Source organism: Argentina silus, assembly GCF_951799395.1.
Source record: "Argentina silus genome assembly, chromosome: Y".
NCBI lineage: Eukaryota > Metazoa > Chordata > Actinopteri > Argentiniformes > Argentinidae > Argentina > Argentina silus.
The window spans coordinates 5,786,808-5,799,669 of NC_139654.1; the positions used below are offsets into that span (position 1 = coordinate 5,786,808).

At 43.2% G+C, this 12,862-nt stretch overlaps 2 protein-coding genes across 2 annotated transcripts in view; one reads left to right on the forward strand and one right to left on the reverse strand.

The window, feature by feature from the left end:
* The window catches only part of LOC310823744 (tripartite motif-containing protein 16-like), a gene marked incomplete at its 5' end in the record, with an annotated part of 101,651 nt that overhangs the window by 7,155 nt on the left and 81,634 nt on the right, over positions 1–12,862 (reverse strand). The window lies entirely within an intron of this gene.
* LOC310823627 (protein NLRC3-like) lies at positions 38–8,302 on the forward strand (the record flags this gene model as incomplete). Its single annotated transcript, XM_083696510.1, has 5 exons — positions 38–314; positions 2,556–4,287; positions 4,904–4,985; positions 7,263–7,305; positions 7,653–8,302. The coding sequence occupies 5 exons, from the start codon at positions 38–40 to the stop codon at positions 8,201–8,203; spliced, it is 2,685 nt and encodes an 894-aa protein (XP_083552636.1). The 3' UTR covers positions 8,204–8,302.

Genomic DNA, 12,862 nt, shown 5'->3' on the forward strand with positions numbered 1-12,862 from the left:
TACAGCTCATTTGTTCATGTATTCTCAGCGATCCACAATGGCTGCTGTCTCTGAGCTGCTGCTGAATACTTTGGAGGAGCTGGTCACGACAGACCTGAAGTTGTTTATATGGTACCTGACTAAGAACATACCAGAAGGCTTCCATCACATCCCAACAAGCCAACTGGATGGAGCTGACAAGCTGGACACTGTGGATAAGCTGGTGGACACCTACGGCCATGACGAGGCTGTGGAGATCACACTGGAGATCCTGAGGAAGATGAACCAGAACCAGCTCGCTGAAACATTAAAGAGAGAATATGAACATATCACAGGTGAGTTCCAATCATGTTAAAGACAGACAGACACAGCCACACATTCACACACGCACAAACGCATGCACGTATGCACATACAGTATATATACATACATACATACATACATACATACATACATACATACATACATACATACATACATATATACATACATACATAACATACATGCTAACATGCATACATACATACTAACATATGTACATACATACATACATACATACATACATGCATACATGCATACATACATACATACATACATACATACATACAAACATACATACATACATACATACATACATACATACATACATACATACATACATAAATACATACATGCATACTAACATACATACATAAATACATACGTACATATGTACATACATACAAAATAACATACACATATACAAACATACTAACATTTCACACACGCACAAACGCATGCACGTATGCACATACATACATACATACATACATAATAACATACATGCTAACATGCATACATACATACATACATACATACATATTAATACATACATGCATACAAACATACATATATGCATACATACATACTAACATACATACATACATACATACATACATACATACATACATACTAACATACATACATACATATGTACATACATACATACATACATACATACATACATACATACATATATATTAATACATACATACATACATACTAACATACATACATACATACATACTTACTTACATACATACATACCACCATACCAACATACATGCATGCATACATACATACATAAATACATACATACATACATATTAATACATATTAAAACATACATGCATACAAACATACATATATGCATACATACATACCAACATATGTACATATATACTAACATACATAAATACCTGCTTTGGAAAACAAACCATTTCTGCATAACAACAATATTTGATGTATTCGGCACATTAGTAAAAATCTTGTCACCATTCTCAATAAACCAACTTGCCATCACATGGGAATGCTTGTGAATTGTGACTATTGATAGCAACACCTGTCTAACTGCACTAGCAATCAGGTCCACAGTGTGTTCAAGCCTAGCAGTGTAAAAGCCTGTGTATGTAACCGAGATGAGATGGTAAAGTCACTCCTCAAGTTGAAATACACCCATCCGTGCCATTCAGCTTATCTGTGGCATAGCTGGTTAACATTGGGTGCTTCGGTGGGCAGTAAAGTGTGGTGGCAATACAGAGGACACAGATTTGAGACTTGTGTTAGCTTGTGTACGAGAAAGCCATACTGTGTGTGGCAGCGTGACGCCGGTTGTATTGGTGCCGTGACTCAGATCTGCAGTTGTGCTTATGTCAACGGCTGGGGTCACTGTGGAGTGAGTTCAGAGGGGTGAGTGTTTCTCAATTGAAAAAGTGATAAACTCACTCCCAAAGTTTAAATAATCCCACATGCACCAATTGCTGGCTTTTTTGGTGGCATACAGCTTCTGGCAGCATGACACCTGATACATACCGTTCAGCCATTTGTGACTTCGCTTTAACAGTCAAAATAAGTATGTCCTTACCCATGGCAGCCATTTTGTACATTGTGAATGTGACGCAGAATTGTCAACCAAGTCAAGAGCAGCAGGTTTTCCCTGCATCCTCATCAGGCCAGTGTTGTCGTAGCTGCTTCTGTGTCTCATGCTTTAGTCCTCGATGATGTATCCTGGGATGTCTTCTCAAAGCCCAAAAAGTTGTCATCTGTGTCGGTTGCACACACACAAACACATTGGAGCTGTGCCTGTTTTCATGTTCTAGCTGGCTTCTCATCATATAGTGTTGATTGGGTTGATTACTAGTGATAATAAAAGTGATCAGTATAACAAGAATGAGATATGATGACAATATCATAGAAGAATAACTGAATTGTTGTTTTTTCCAGATACAGAGCAACTGTCAGGTCGAGACAAACTGAAATGGAATAAAGGTCAGTTCCACCTTTGTGTTGTCAGAGTTAAAAGACTGAATTTGTATGAATGAATGCAAAAGCAACTCACTCTGATTAATAACAATACCAACACACACACACACACACACACACACACACACACACACACACACACATTCACATTGTAACCTGCATCTGACGTCTAGTAAAAGTGGTAATAATGAATTGGATTTCAATGATAGTAATCACAATAATATTGATAAAAATCACAATATTGACAATATTGAAGAATGAACTCTGTGTTGCAGTTCAAGACGAACTGAAATCCTCTTACAAGAAGAGGGTTAATAAGATACATGAGGGGACGTCAACGGAAGGTAATCGCATCGATCTAAACAACACCTACACCGAGCTGCACATGATCGAGGGGGCCTGGGGAGGGGTCAGTACTGAGCATGAAGTCACACGTATTCAATCCATAACCCCAGCCACAGGAAAGACCATCAAGACCAGCAACATTTTCAAACCCCGGCCTGACCAAAAAAAAAAAGTGCTGACGCTTGGCATCGCTGGAGTGGGAAAGACGTTCTGTGTGCAGAAGACTGTTCTGGACTGGGCAGAAGGAAATGAGAACAAGCACATTGATTTCTTGTTTCTGCTTCCTTTTCGCCAAATGAATCCTGACAAAGAAGAAGAAGACCGCAGTCTGATTGAAATGCTTCATGGATCTTTCCCTGAAATGAAACCAATCAAAACTCTGGGAAAGGAATCTAATATTCTGTTCATCTTTGATGGCCTGGACGAGAGTCGACTGCCTCTGAACTTCAAAAAAGTTCTGAGAGACGAGACAGAGCGGGCCTCCATTGACGTCCTGATCACAAACCTCATCGCAGGAGAGCTCCTCCCCTCTGCCCTCATCTGGATAACCTCCCGACCTGCTGCAGCCAATCAGATTCCCCGAAAGTACATTGACCAATGGACAGAGATACGGGGGTTCGATGAAAAACAGAAGGAGGACTACTTCAGGAAAAGAATCAGTGATGAGAACCTGGCCAAAAGAATCATCATCCATGTGAAGTCATCAAGGAGCCTCCACATCATGTGCCACATACCAATGTTCTGTTGGCTCATAGCCAGTGTTCTAGAGAGACTATTGGGTGGAGCAGAGAGAGGAGAGATGCCCAAGACTCTGACTGAGATCTACATAGACTTCCTGGAATCTCAGATTGACAAAATGAATGAAGAGAAGATTCCCACAGGAACAATTATTCTTCAGCTTGGACAGTTGGCATTCCGTCAGCTGCAGAAGGGACATCTGATCTTCTATGAGGACGACTTGAGAGAGAGTGGCATTGATGTCAGAGAGGCGTCAGTGTACTCAGGTTTATGCACTCAGATCTTTAAGATGGAGGGGAAGAACAGTCGGAGGCCGGTGTTCACCTTTGTGCATCTGAGCATCCAGGAGTTTCTTGCTGCTTTATATGTGTTCCTCACATTCAACAACAGCAATGAGAATCCACTGGACAAACAGAAATCCTCACACAGGAAGTTTTGGTCATCACTCAGACGCAAACCTCTGGTTGACTTGCACAAGTGTGCAGTGGACAAGGCCTTACAGAGTGAGAATGGTCACCTTGACCTCTTCCTGCGCTTCCTCCTGGGCCTCTCACTGGAGTCCAATCAGTCCAATCTCCAACGAGGCCTTCTGACACAGACAGGAAGCAGCTCACAGACCAATGAGGAAACAGTCAAGTATATCAAGAAGAAGATCAGAAAGAATCCCTCTCCAGAAAGGTGCATCAATCTGTTCCACTGTCTGAATGAGCTGAATGACCATTCTCTAGTGGAGGAGATCCAAAGCTACCTGAGCTCAGGACGTCTCTCAGAAACCCAACTCTCACCTGCACAGTGGTCAGCTCTGGTCTTTGTGTTGCTGACTTCAGAAGAAGAGCTGGATGTGTTTGACCTGAAGAAGTACTCCAGATCAGAAGAGGGTCTTCTGAGGCTGCTGCCAGTGGTCACAGCCTCTAAGACGGCACTGTAAGTAGATGGACAAAACACTGTATTGATACTTGGGTTATAAACTCCCAATAATGAGTTAGAAAGAGGCAGCTCCAGTCGGAGAACTGAACACTGGTTTGGAGAAATCCACTCCTGATGTTGACTCTAACCTAACGACTATCACATTCCACTCGCGATACTCACACTGCGGCTCAGATGAAGACTTTTGGTCAGACATTAAGCAAATAACATAGGTAGCATATATAATAACATGGCCGGCTGTGTTCACAGTTCAGCTAATGAGTTTGTCAGCTTTATTTTAGTGAAAGTGGAGTGAGTGAGTTCTTTTGCCAGTGAGTTTACATTGCTGTTTTAAGGAGCTTGCCACTCATCTAGAACTGAACGCTCTATCCATCATTTAAGGCATGAAAAGTATGGATACTTGATGATTTCACCTTTAAAACTAAGTGAAATGATTAGAAAACATGTTGTTCTAGTGAAATATGTTAAAATCCCAAAACAGCCCATGTAAGGGTTTTGGATGAAAGTGTCATTAGGTGCGGCGACATGCAACTGGAAATGATAGAACACATCACATATGTACATTTTTCTCTGAGTCAAAATGACTTAATGCTTGTATTTATTCCTCATTCAGGCTGAATGGATGTGACCTCACAGAGAGATGCTGTGAAGCGTTGGCCTCAGCTCTCAGCTCAGACTCCTGCCACCTGAGAGAGCTGGACCTCAGTAATAATGATCTAGATGACGGGAGGGTGAAGCTGCTCTGTGCTGGACTGGGGAGTCCACACTGTCAACTACAGACACTGAGGTGAGGTCTCAGACTATTCTTGTTGTTAGACACATCATTCCTAAGTGTCTGTTACATTATCATTCTATGGAATCAATGATACTTGCATAGACAGGCTCAATGATTGAGACAGACAATGTACATTATCTTCCAATCAATTACTATAGTGTGTGTGTGTGTGTGTGTGTGTGTGTGTGTGTGTGTGTGTGTGTGTGTGTGTGTGTGTGTGTGTGTATGTGTGTGGTGGGAGGGGGATTGATCTGTCTTCACTCTCTGAATATGTTTGCCCTCCTCAAATCCTGACCCACCTGGCCTTTGATCAGCTCATGGGACTATACAATACTGCACTAACCCAATAACTAGCAAATATATTATACCAGACGTAGAAATACAGTCACTACAAATGTATCCATGGTTAATTGCTACCCTGTTGAGAGCAACTGTAACTCTCACTCATGAATTCTTATCATAATGCACCACAGTGATCGTTTGGCTGCATGTATTTATTTGTATTCCTCATTCAGGCTGAATGGATGTGACCTCACAGAGAGATGCTGTGAAGCGTTGGCCTCAGCTATCAGCTCAGTCTCCTGCCACCTGAGAGAGCTGGACCTCAGTAATAATCATCTAGGTGACGGGGGGGTGAAGCTGCTCTTTGCTGTACTGGGGAGTCCACACTGTCAACTACAGACACTGAGGTGAGGTCTCAGAATATTCTTGTTGTCAGAAACATCATTACTAAGTCTCTGTTACATTATCAATGATACTCTTGTTGCACTGCAAGGCTCAATGATTGAGACAGACAATGTCCATTATCTTCCAATCAATTCCTATATCATAGGTGTGTGTGTGTGTGTGTGTGTGTGTGTGTGTGTGTGTGTGTGTGTGTGTGTGTGTGTGTGTGGTTAGGTGTGGGGGCACTCTCTCAATAACCTTTCTTTCCTCAATTCCTCACCAATCTGGCCTGAAATCAGCTGATGGGGCTACACAACCCAATAGCAAGCAAATATACCAGACTGAGAAATCCATTGACTACAAACATGCCCGTGATTGGCTTGAATCATGAATTAATATCATAATGCACCACAGTGATGGTTTGGCTGCATGTATTTATTTGTATTCCTCATTCAGGCTGAATGGATGTGACCTCACAGAGAGATGCTGTGAAGCGTTGGCCTCAGCTCTCAGCTCAGACTCCTGCCACCTGAGAGAGCTGGACCTCAGTAATAATGATCTTGGTGACGGGGGGGTGAAGCTGCTCTCTGCTGGACTGGGGAGTCCACACTGTCAACTACAGACACTGAGGTGAGGTCTGAGACTATTCTTGTTGCCAGACGCATCATTCCTAAGTGTCTGTTACATTATTATTCTATGGAATCAATGATACTTGCACAGACAGGCTCAATGATTGAGACAGACAATGTACATTATCTTCCAATCAATTACTATTGTGTGTGTGTGTGTTTGTGTGTGTTTGTGTGTGTGTGTGTGTGTGTGTGTGTGTGTGTGTGTGTGTGTGTGTGTGTGTGTGTGGTGGCAGGGGGGGCTGCTCTGTCTTCACTCTCTGAATATGTTGCCCTGCTCAAATCTTGACCCACCTGGCCTTAGATCAGCTCATGGGACTACACAATACTGCACTAACCCAATAGCCAGCAAATACATTATACCAGACGTAGAAATCCAGTGACTACAAATGTATCCATGGTTGCTTGCTCCCCTGTTGAGAGCAACTATAAGTTTCACTCATCAATTCTTGCACCACATAATCGTGTGGCTACATGTATTTATTTGTATTCCTCATTCATATGTGACCTTTCAACTGGAAAATGAAGAGGATTTAAAGCTGCACATGTTCATTAGAGAGGAATAATCAGATTATTGATATCAGACGGAGTGAAACTATTTCCCCAGGTTATCAGGCTGTGGAGTCCCAGAGGAAGGCTGTGTTTCTCTGGCTTCAGCTCTGAGGTCTAATCCCTCCCACCTGAGAGAGCTGGACCTCAGCTACAATCACCCAGGAGACTCAGGACTGGCGCTGCTCTCTGCTGTACAGAAAGATCCACTCTGTAAACTACAGACACTCAGGTAAAGGCTGAATATGTGGCTGGACGTATCAATGAGATTAATACACAGTATCTATTTTTCTAACATGATTGTGAGTGTGTCATTCAACCTCTGTGGGTTCTTCTGTGGTTGATATAGTGTGGACCATGGTGAAGAGTGCAGGCTCAAACCTGGGCTGATCAAATGTAAGTCACTAACGCTGTAGAGAATAGGACTGTGATATTACTCAAGAACCAGGGTACAGCAGAGTTCAAACAGAGCACCAGTATTGTATGTTATATCTTAACGGTCCCTCCTAAAGACCTCTTCACCCTGTACGACTTTCTCTGTAATTTCTGTAAATGTAAATGTATTCATATGTAAATCTAAAATATTAGTAAATCTGAATTAGTTGTATCCCTTGTAAAACATTTTAAATTAATAAGTAATATTTTGTAAAAATAAAGGATGTTACCATAACAAGATCACATTGTGAATGTTGTAAGTTATTCAATTGTATTGATTTGATGATTATTTCTGCCCTTTCAATCAGATGCCTGTGAGCTCACACTGGACCCAAACACAGCAGACAGACGCCTCTCTCTGTCTGAGGAGAACAGAAAGGTGACATGTGGGAAAGAGGAGCAGCCGTATCCTGATCACCCAGAGAGATTTGAGGACTTGTACCAGGTGCTGTGTAGAAAGGGTCTGACTGGGCGCCGTTACTGGGAGGTAGAGAGGAGTGGGGGAGTGGCTGATATAGGAGTGACATATAAAGGAATCAGCAGGAGAGGAGGAGGTGTTGACTGTGGGTTGGGATTCAATGACAAGTCCTGGAGTCTGCTCTGCTCTGGTAACAGTTACTCCGCCTGGCACAATAAGAAGAGGACTGTCATACCTGTCCCCTCCTCTGGCTCCCACAGAGTAGGAGTGTATCTGGACTGGCCGGCCGGCACTCTGTCCTTCTACAGGGTCTCCTCTGACACACGGACCCTCCTGCACACATTCCACTCCACATTCACTGAGCCCCTCTACCCAGGGTTTAGGGTTGGGTATGACTCTTCAGTGACCCTGTGTAAAGTAGTCTCAGGGAGATCACACTGAACACCAAAGGCTCAAAGATAACGGATCAGAACATGATGCAGTTGGATGGTGGTGTGTTTTCACTGAGATGTTGGAGGTACAGATGTTCTCTCTCCCAGTGTGTAGGGTGTTGTGTGTTGTGTGTAGTTATATTATTTCTTACTGTACATATATATATATATATATATATATATATATAATTATAAAAAAATGCATCTGATAGTGAAATAGACTACAGGTACAGAAAATATGTATATATTTGTTTATATATGTTTGTTTGTTTTTGATGGAAATGCAACTGACAGTGAAACAATCCAGATGAATGATTAGATGATCAAATCAGACTGATGATGAACTCTGAGAATAACACAGGAGAGAGTGTCTGGATGTATATAAGAGTTGGTTAGATTGGGTGTTTGAGTTGTGATGCTGGATTACGTTGCTGTGTGTAAGGTAGCAGGGAGTGGATGTGAAGACAGCTCTCCTTCTCTGTCAGTACAATATGGACAGTGTCTTCAGAACATCCTAATCTACACAGTGTGTAATTGATTCCTATGCAAATCAGAGACCCTATGAAAACAAAGATATTTATTCTGAAATGACATGAACTATTATCCTTGCATTAAGATGGGCTCAATTCAACTTATTGAGTGATTTGTTGATGACATTTTTGCATTTTAACTAATTTTAAGACTGTCAAAGCAAAAAGTCTGAATATTTCTGTCCATGAGGTATTTTTGTATTTCACTTTTAATAAATGTACTGAAATGTCAAAAATCGTGTTTTCGCTTTGTCATTCTGGGGTATTGTGTGTGGATTGATGGCAAATTCTTTAAATTGAATCCATTTCAAATTTACTCTATAACACAAGAAAATGTGTAAAAAGTGAAGGGGTCTGAATACCTTCAGAAGGCGCTGTACATGTTCTGAACTTCACTTTCCATGTATTCCTTCATTTTTATATAGTAATCATCTAGTACAGTAATATCTATGCATCATGTGACATTGTGAGGGGCAGCCAAGGTGCAGGCTGCTTTTCCCCTCTCTGTCTGTGGGCTGTGGGAGGCATGGCTCCCATGAGAAGACTTCACCTGTCCCCTGCAGTACCGCTCCCTGCCATGGGAGGCATGGCTCTCATGAGAAGACTTCACCTGTCCCCTGCAGTACTGCTACCGGCCATGGGAGGCATGGCTCTCATGAGAAGACTTCACCTGTCCCCTGCAGTACCGCTCCCTGCCATGGGAGGCATGGCTCTCATGAGAAGACTTCACCTGTCCTCTGCAGTACCGCTCCCTGCCATGGGAGGCATGGCTCTCATGAGAAGACTTCACCTGTCCCCTGCAGTACCGCTCCCTGCCATGGGAGGCGTGGCTCTCATGAGAAGACTTCACCTGTCCCCTGCAGTACCGCTCCCTGCCATGGGAGGCATGGCTCTCATGAGAAGACTTCACCTGTCCCCTGCAGTACCGCTCCTTGCCATGGGAGGCATGGCTCTCATGAGAAGACTTCAACTGTCCCCTGCAGTACCTCTGACCCCCAGACCCTCAGAACCCTATCCCCCAGACCTCTAGCCCTCAGATGGGGGCACCACCTGGTGGTCATTTACTAGTATTACAACAACAGAGAGATTAGAATCCAGCCAGTTAGCAATAAGCACTGAATCCTAAAAACCCAGAAATTGAACCTGAAATATTCTTTATAACATAACAGATCTTTTATAATGGAACAGTGTAATAGAACATCAGTGTAATAGAACAGTGTAATAGAACATCAGTGTAATAGAACATTAGTGTAATAGAACAGTGTAATAGAACATTAGTGTAATAGAACATTAGTGTAATAGAACATTAGTGTAATAGAACATTAGTGTAATAGAACAGTGTAATAGAACATTAGTGTAATAGAACAGTGTAATAGAACATTAGTGTAGTAGAACAGTGTAATAGAACATTAGTGTAATAGAACAGTGTAATAGAACATTAGTGTAATAGAACATTAGTGTAATAGAACATTAGTGTAATAGAACAGTGTAATAGAACATTAGTGTAATAGAACAGTGTAATAGAACAGTGTAATAGAACATTAGTGTAATAGAACAGTGTAATAGAACATTAGTGTAATAGAACATTAGTGTAATAGAACATTAGTGTAATAGAACAGTGTAATAGAACATTAGTGTAATAGAACAGTGTAATAGAACATTAGTGTAGTAGAACATTAGTGTAATAGAACAGTGTAATAGAACAGTGTAGTAGAACATTAGTGTAATAGAACAGTGTAATAGAACAGTGTAATAGAACATTAGTGTAATAGAACAGTGTAATAGAACATTAGTGTAATAGAACATTAGTGTAATAGAACATTAGTGTAATAGAACAGTGTAATAGAACATTAGTGTAATAGAACAGTGTAATAGAACAGTGTAATAGAACATTAGTGTAATAGAACATTAGTGTAATAGAACATTAGTGTAATAGAACAGTGTAATAGAACATTAGTGTAATAGAACAGTGTAATAGAACATTAGTGTAATAGAACATTAGTATAATAGAACATCAGTGTAATACAACATTAGTGTAATAGAACCTTAGTGTAATAGAACATTAGTGTAATAGAACAGTGTAATAGAACATTAGTGTAATAGAACAGTGTAATAGAACATTAGTGTAATAGAACATCAGTGGAAACCAAAGGGGACGTTTTCTTTCCGGTGTTAACACTTCCCTTAGCAACGTCATGACAACCCAGATGTGCAGACAGGCCTAGGAGACGAGTTAACCCTGACCCTGACCCTAACTCTAACCCTGACCCTGACCCTAACTCTAACCCTGACCCTGACCCTGACTCTAACCCTGACCCTAACTCTAACTCTAACCCTGACTCTGACCCTGACACTAACTCTAACCCTGACTCTGACCCTGACCCTGACCCTGACCCTGACCCAAACTCTAACTCTAACCCTGACTCTGACCCTGACCCTGACCCTGACCCTGACCCTGACCCTAACTCTAGCCCTGACCCTGACCCTGACCCAAACTCTAACCCTGACCCTGACCCTGTCCCTGACCCTGACTCTAACCCTGACCCTGACCCTGAACCTGAACCTGACTCTGTCCCTGACCCTGACCCTGACCCTGACCCTGACCCTGACCCTGACCCTGACCCTAACTCTAACTCTAACCCTGACCCTTACCCAAACTCTAACCCTGACCTTGACCCTAACCCTGACCCTGACTCTAACCCTAACTCTAACTCTAACTCTAACTCTAACTCTAACTCTAACCCTGACCCTGACCCTGACTCTAACCCTAACTCTAACTCTAACTCTAACCCTGACCCTGACCCTGAATCTAACCCTAACTCTAACTCTAACTCTAACCCTGACCCTGACCCTGACACAAACTCTAACCCTGACTCTGACCCTGACCCTGACCCTAACTCTAGCCCTGACCCTGACCCTAACTCTAACCCTGACTCTGACCCTGACCCTGACCCTGACCCTGACCCTGACCCTGACCCAAACTCTAACTCTAACCCTGACTCTGACTCTGACCCTGACCCTGACCCTAACTCTAGCCCTGACCCTGACCCTGACCCAAACTCTAACCCTGACCCTGACCCTGTCCCTGACCCTGACTCTAACCCTGACCCTGACCCTGAACCTGAACCTGACTCTGTCCCTGACTCTGTCCCTGACCCTGACCCTGACCCTGACCCTAACTCTAACTCTAACCCTGACCCTGACCCAAACTCTAACCCTGACCCTGACCCTAACCCTGACCCTGACTCTAACCCTAACTCTAACTCTAACTCTAACTCTAACTCTAACTCTAACCCTGACCCTGACCCTGACTCTAACCCTAACTCTAACTCTAACTCTAACCCTGACCCTGACCCTGAATCTAACCCTAACTCTAACTCTAACTCTAACCCTGACCCTGACCCTGACACAAACTCTAACCCTGACTCTGACCCTGACCCTGACCGAAACTCTAACTCTAACTCTAACCCTGACTCTGACCCTGACCCTGACCCTAACTCTAGCCCTGACCCTGACCCTAACTCTAACCCTGACTCTGACCCTGACCCTGACCCTGACCCTGACCCTGACCCAAACTCTAACTCTAACCCTGACTCTGACTCTGACCCTGACCCTGACCCTGACCCTAACTCTAGCCCTGACCCTGACCCTGACCCAAACTCTAACCCTGACCCTGACCCTGTCCCTGACCCTGACTCTAACCCTGACCCTGACCCTGAACCTGAACCTGAACCTGACTCTGTCCCTGACCCTGACCCTGACCCTGAACCTGACCCTGACCCTGACCCTAACTCTAACTCTAACCCTGACCCTGACCCTGACCCTGACCCAAACTCTAACCCTGACCCTGACCCTAACTCTAACCCTGACCCTGACCCTGACTCTAACTCTAACTCTAACTCTAACTCTAACTCTAACCCTGACCCTGACCCTGACTCTAACCCTAACTCTAACTCTAACTCTAACCCTGACCCTGACCCTGAATCTAACCCTAACTCTAACTCTAACTCTAACCCTGACCCTGACCCTGACACTAACTCTAACCCTGACTCTGACCCTGACCCTGACCGAAACTCTAACTCTAACCCTGACTCTGACCCTGACCCTGACCCTAACTCTAGCCCTGACCCTGACCCTAA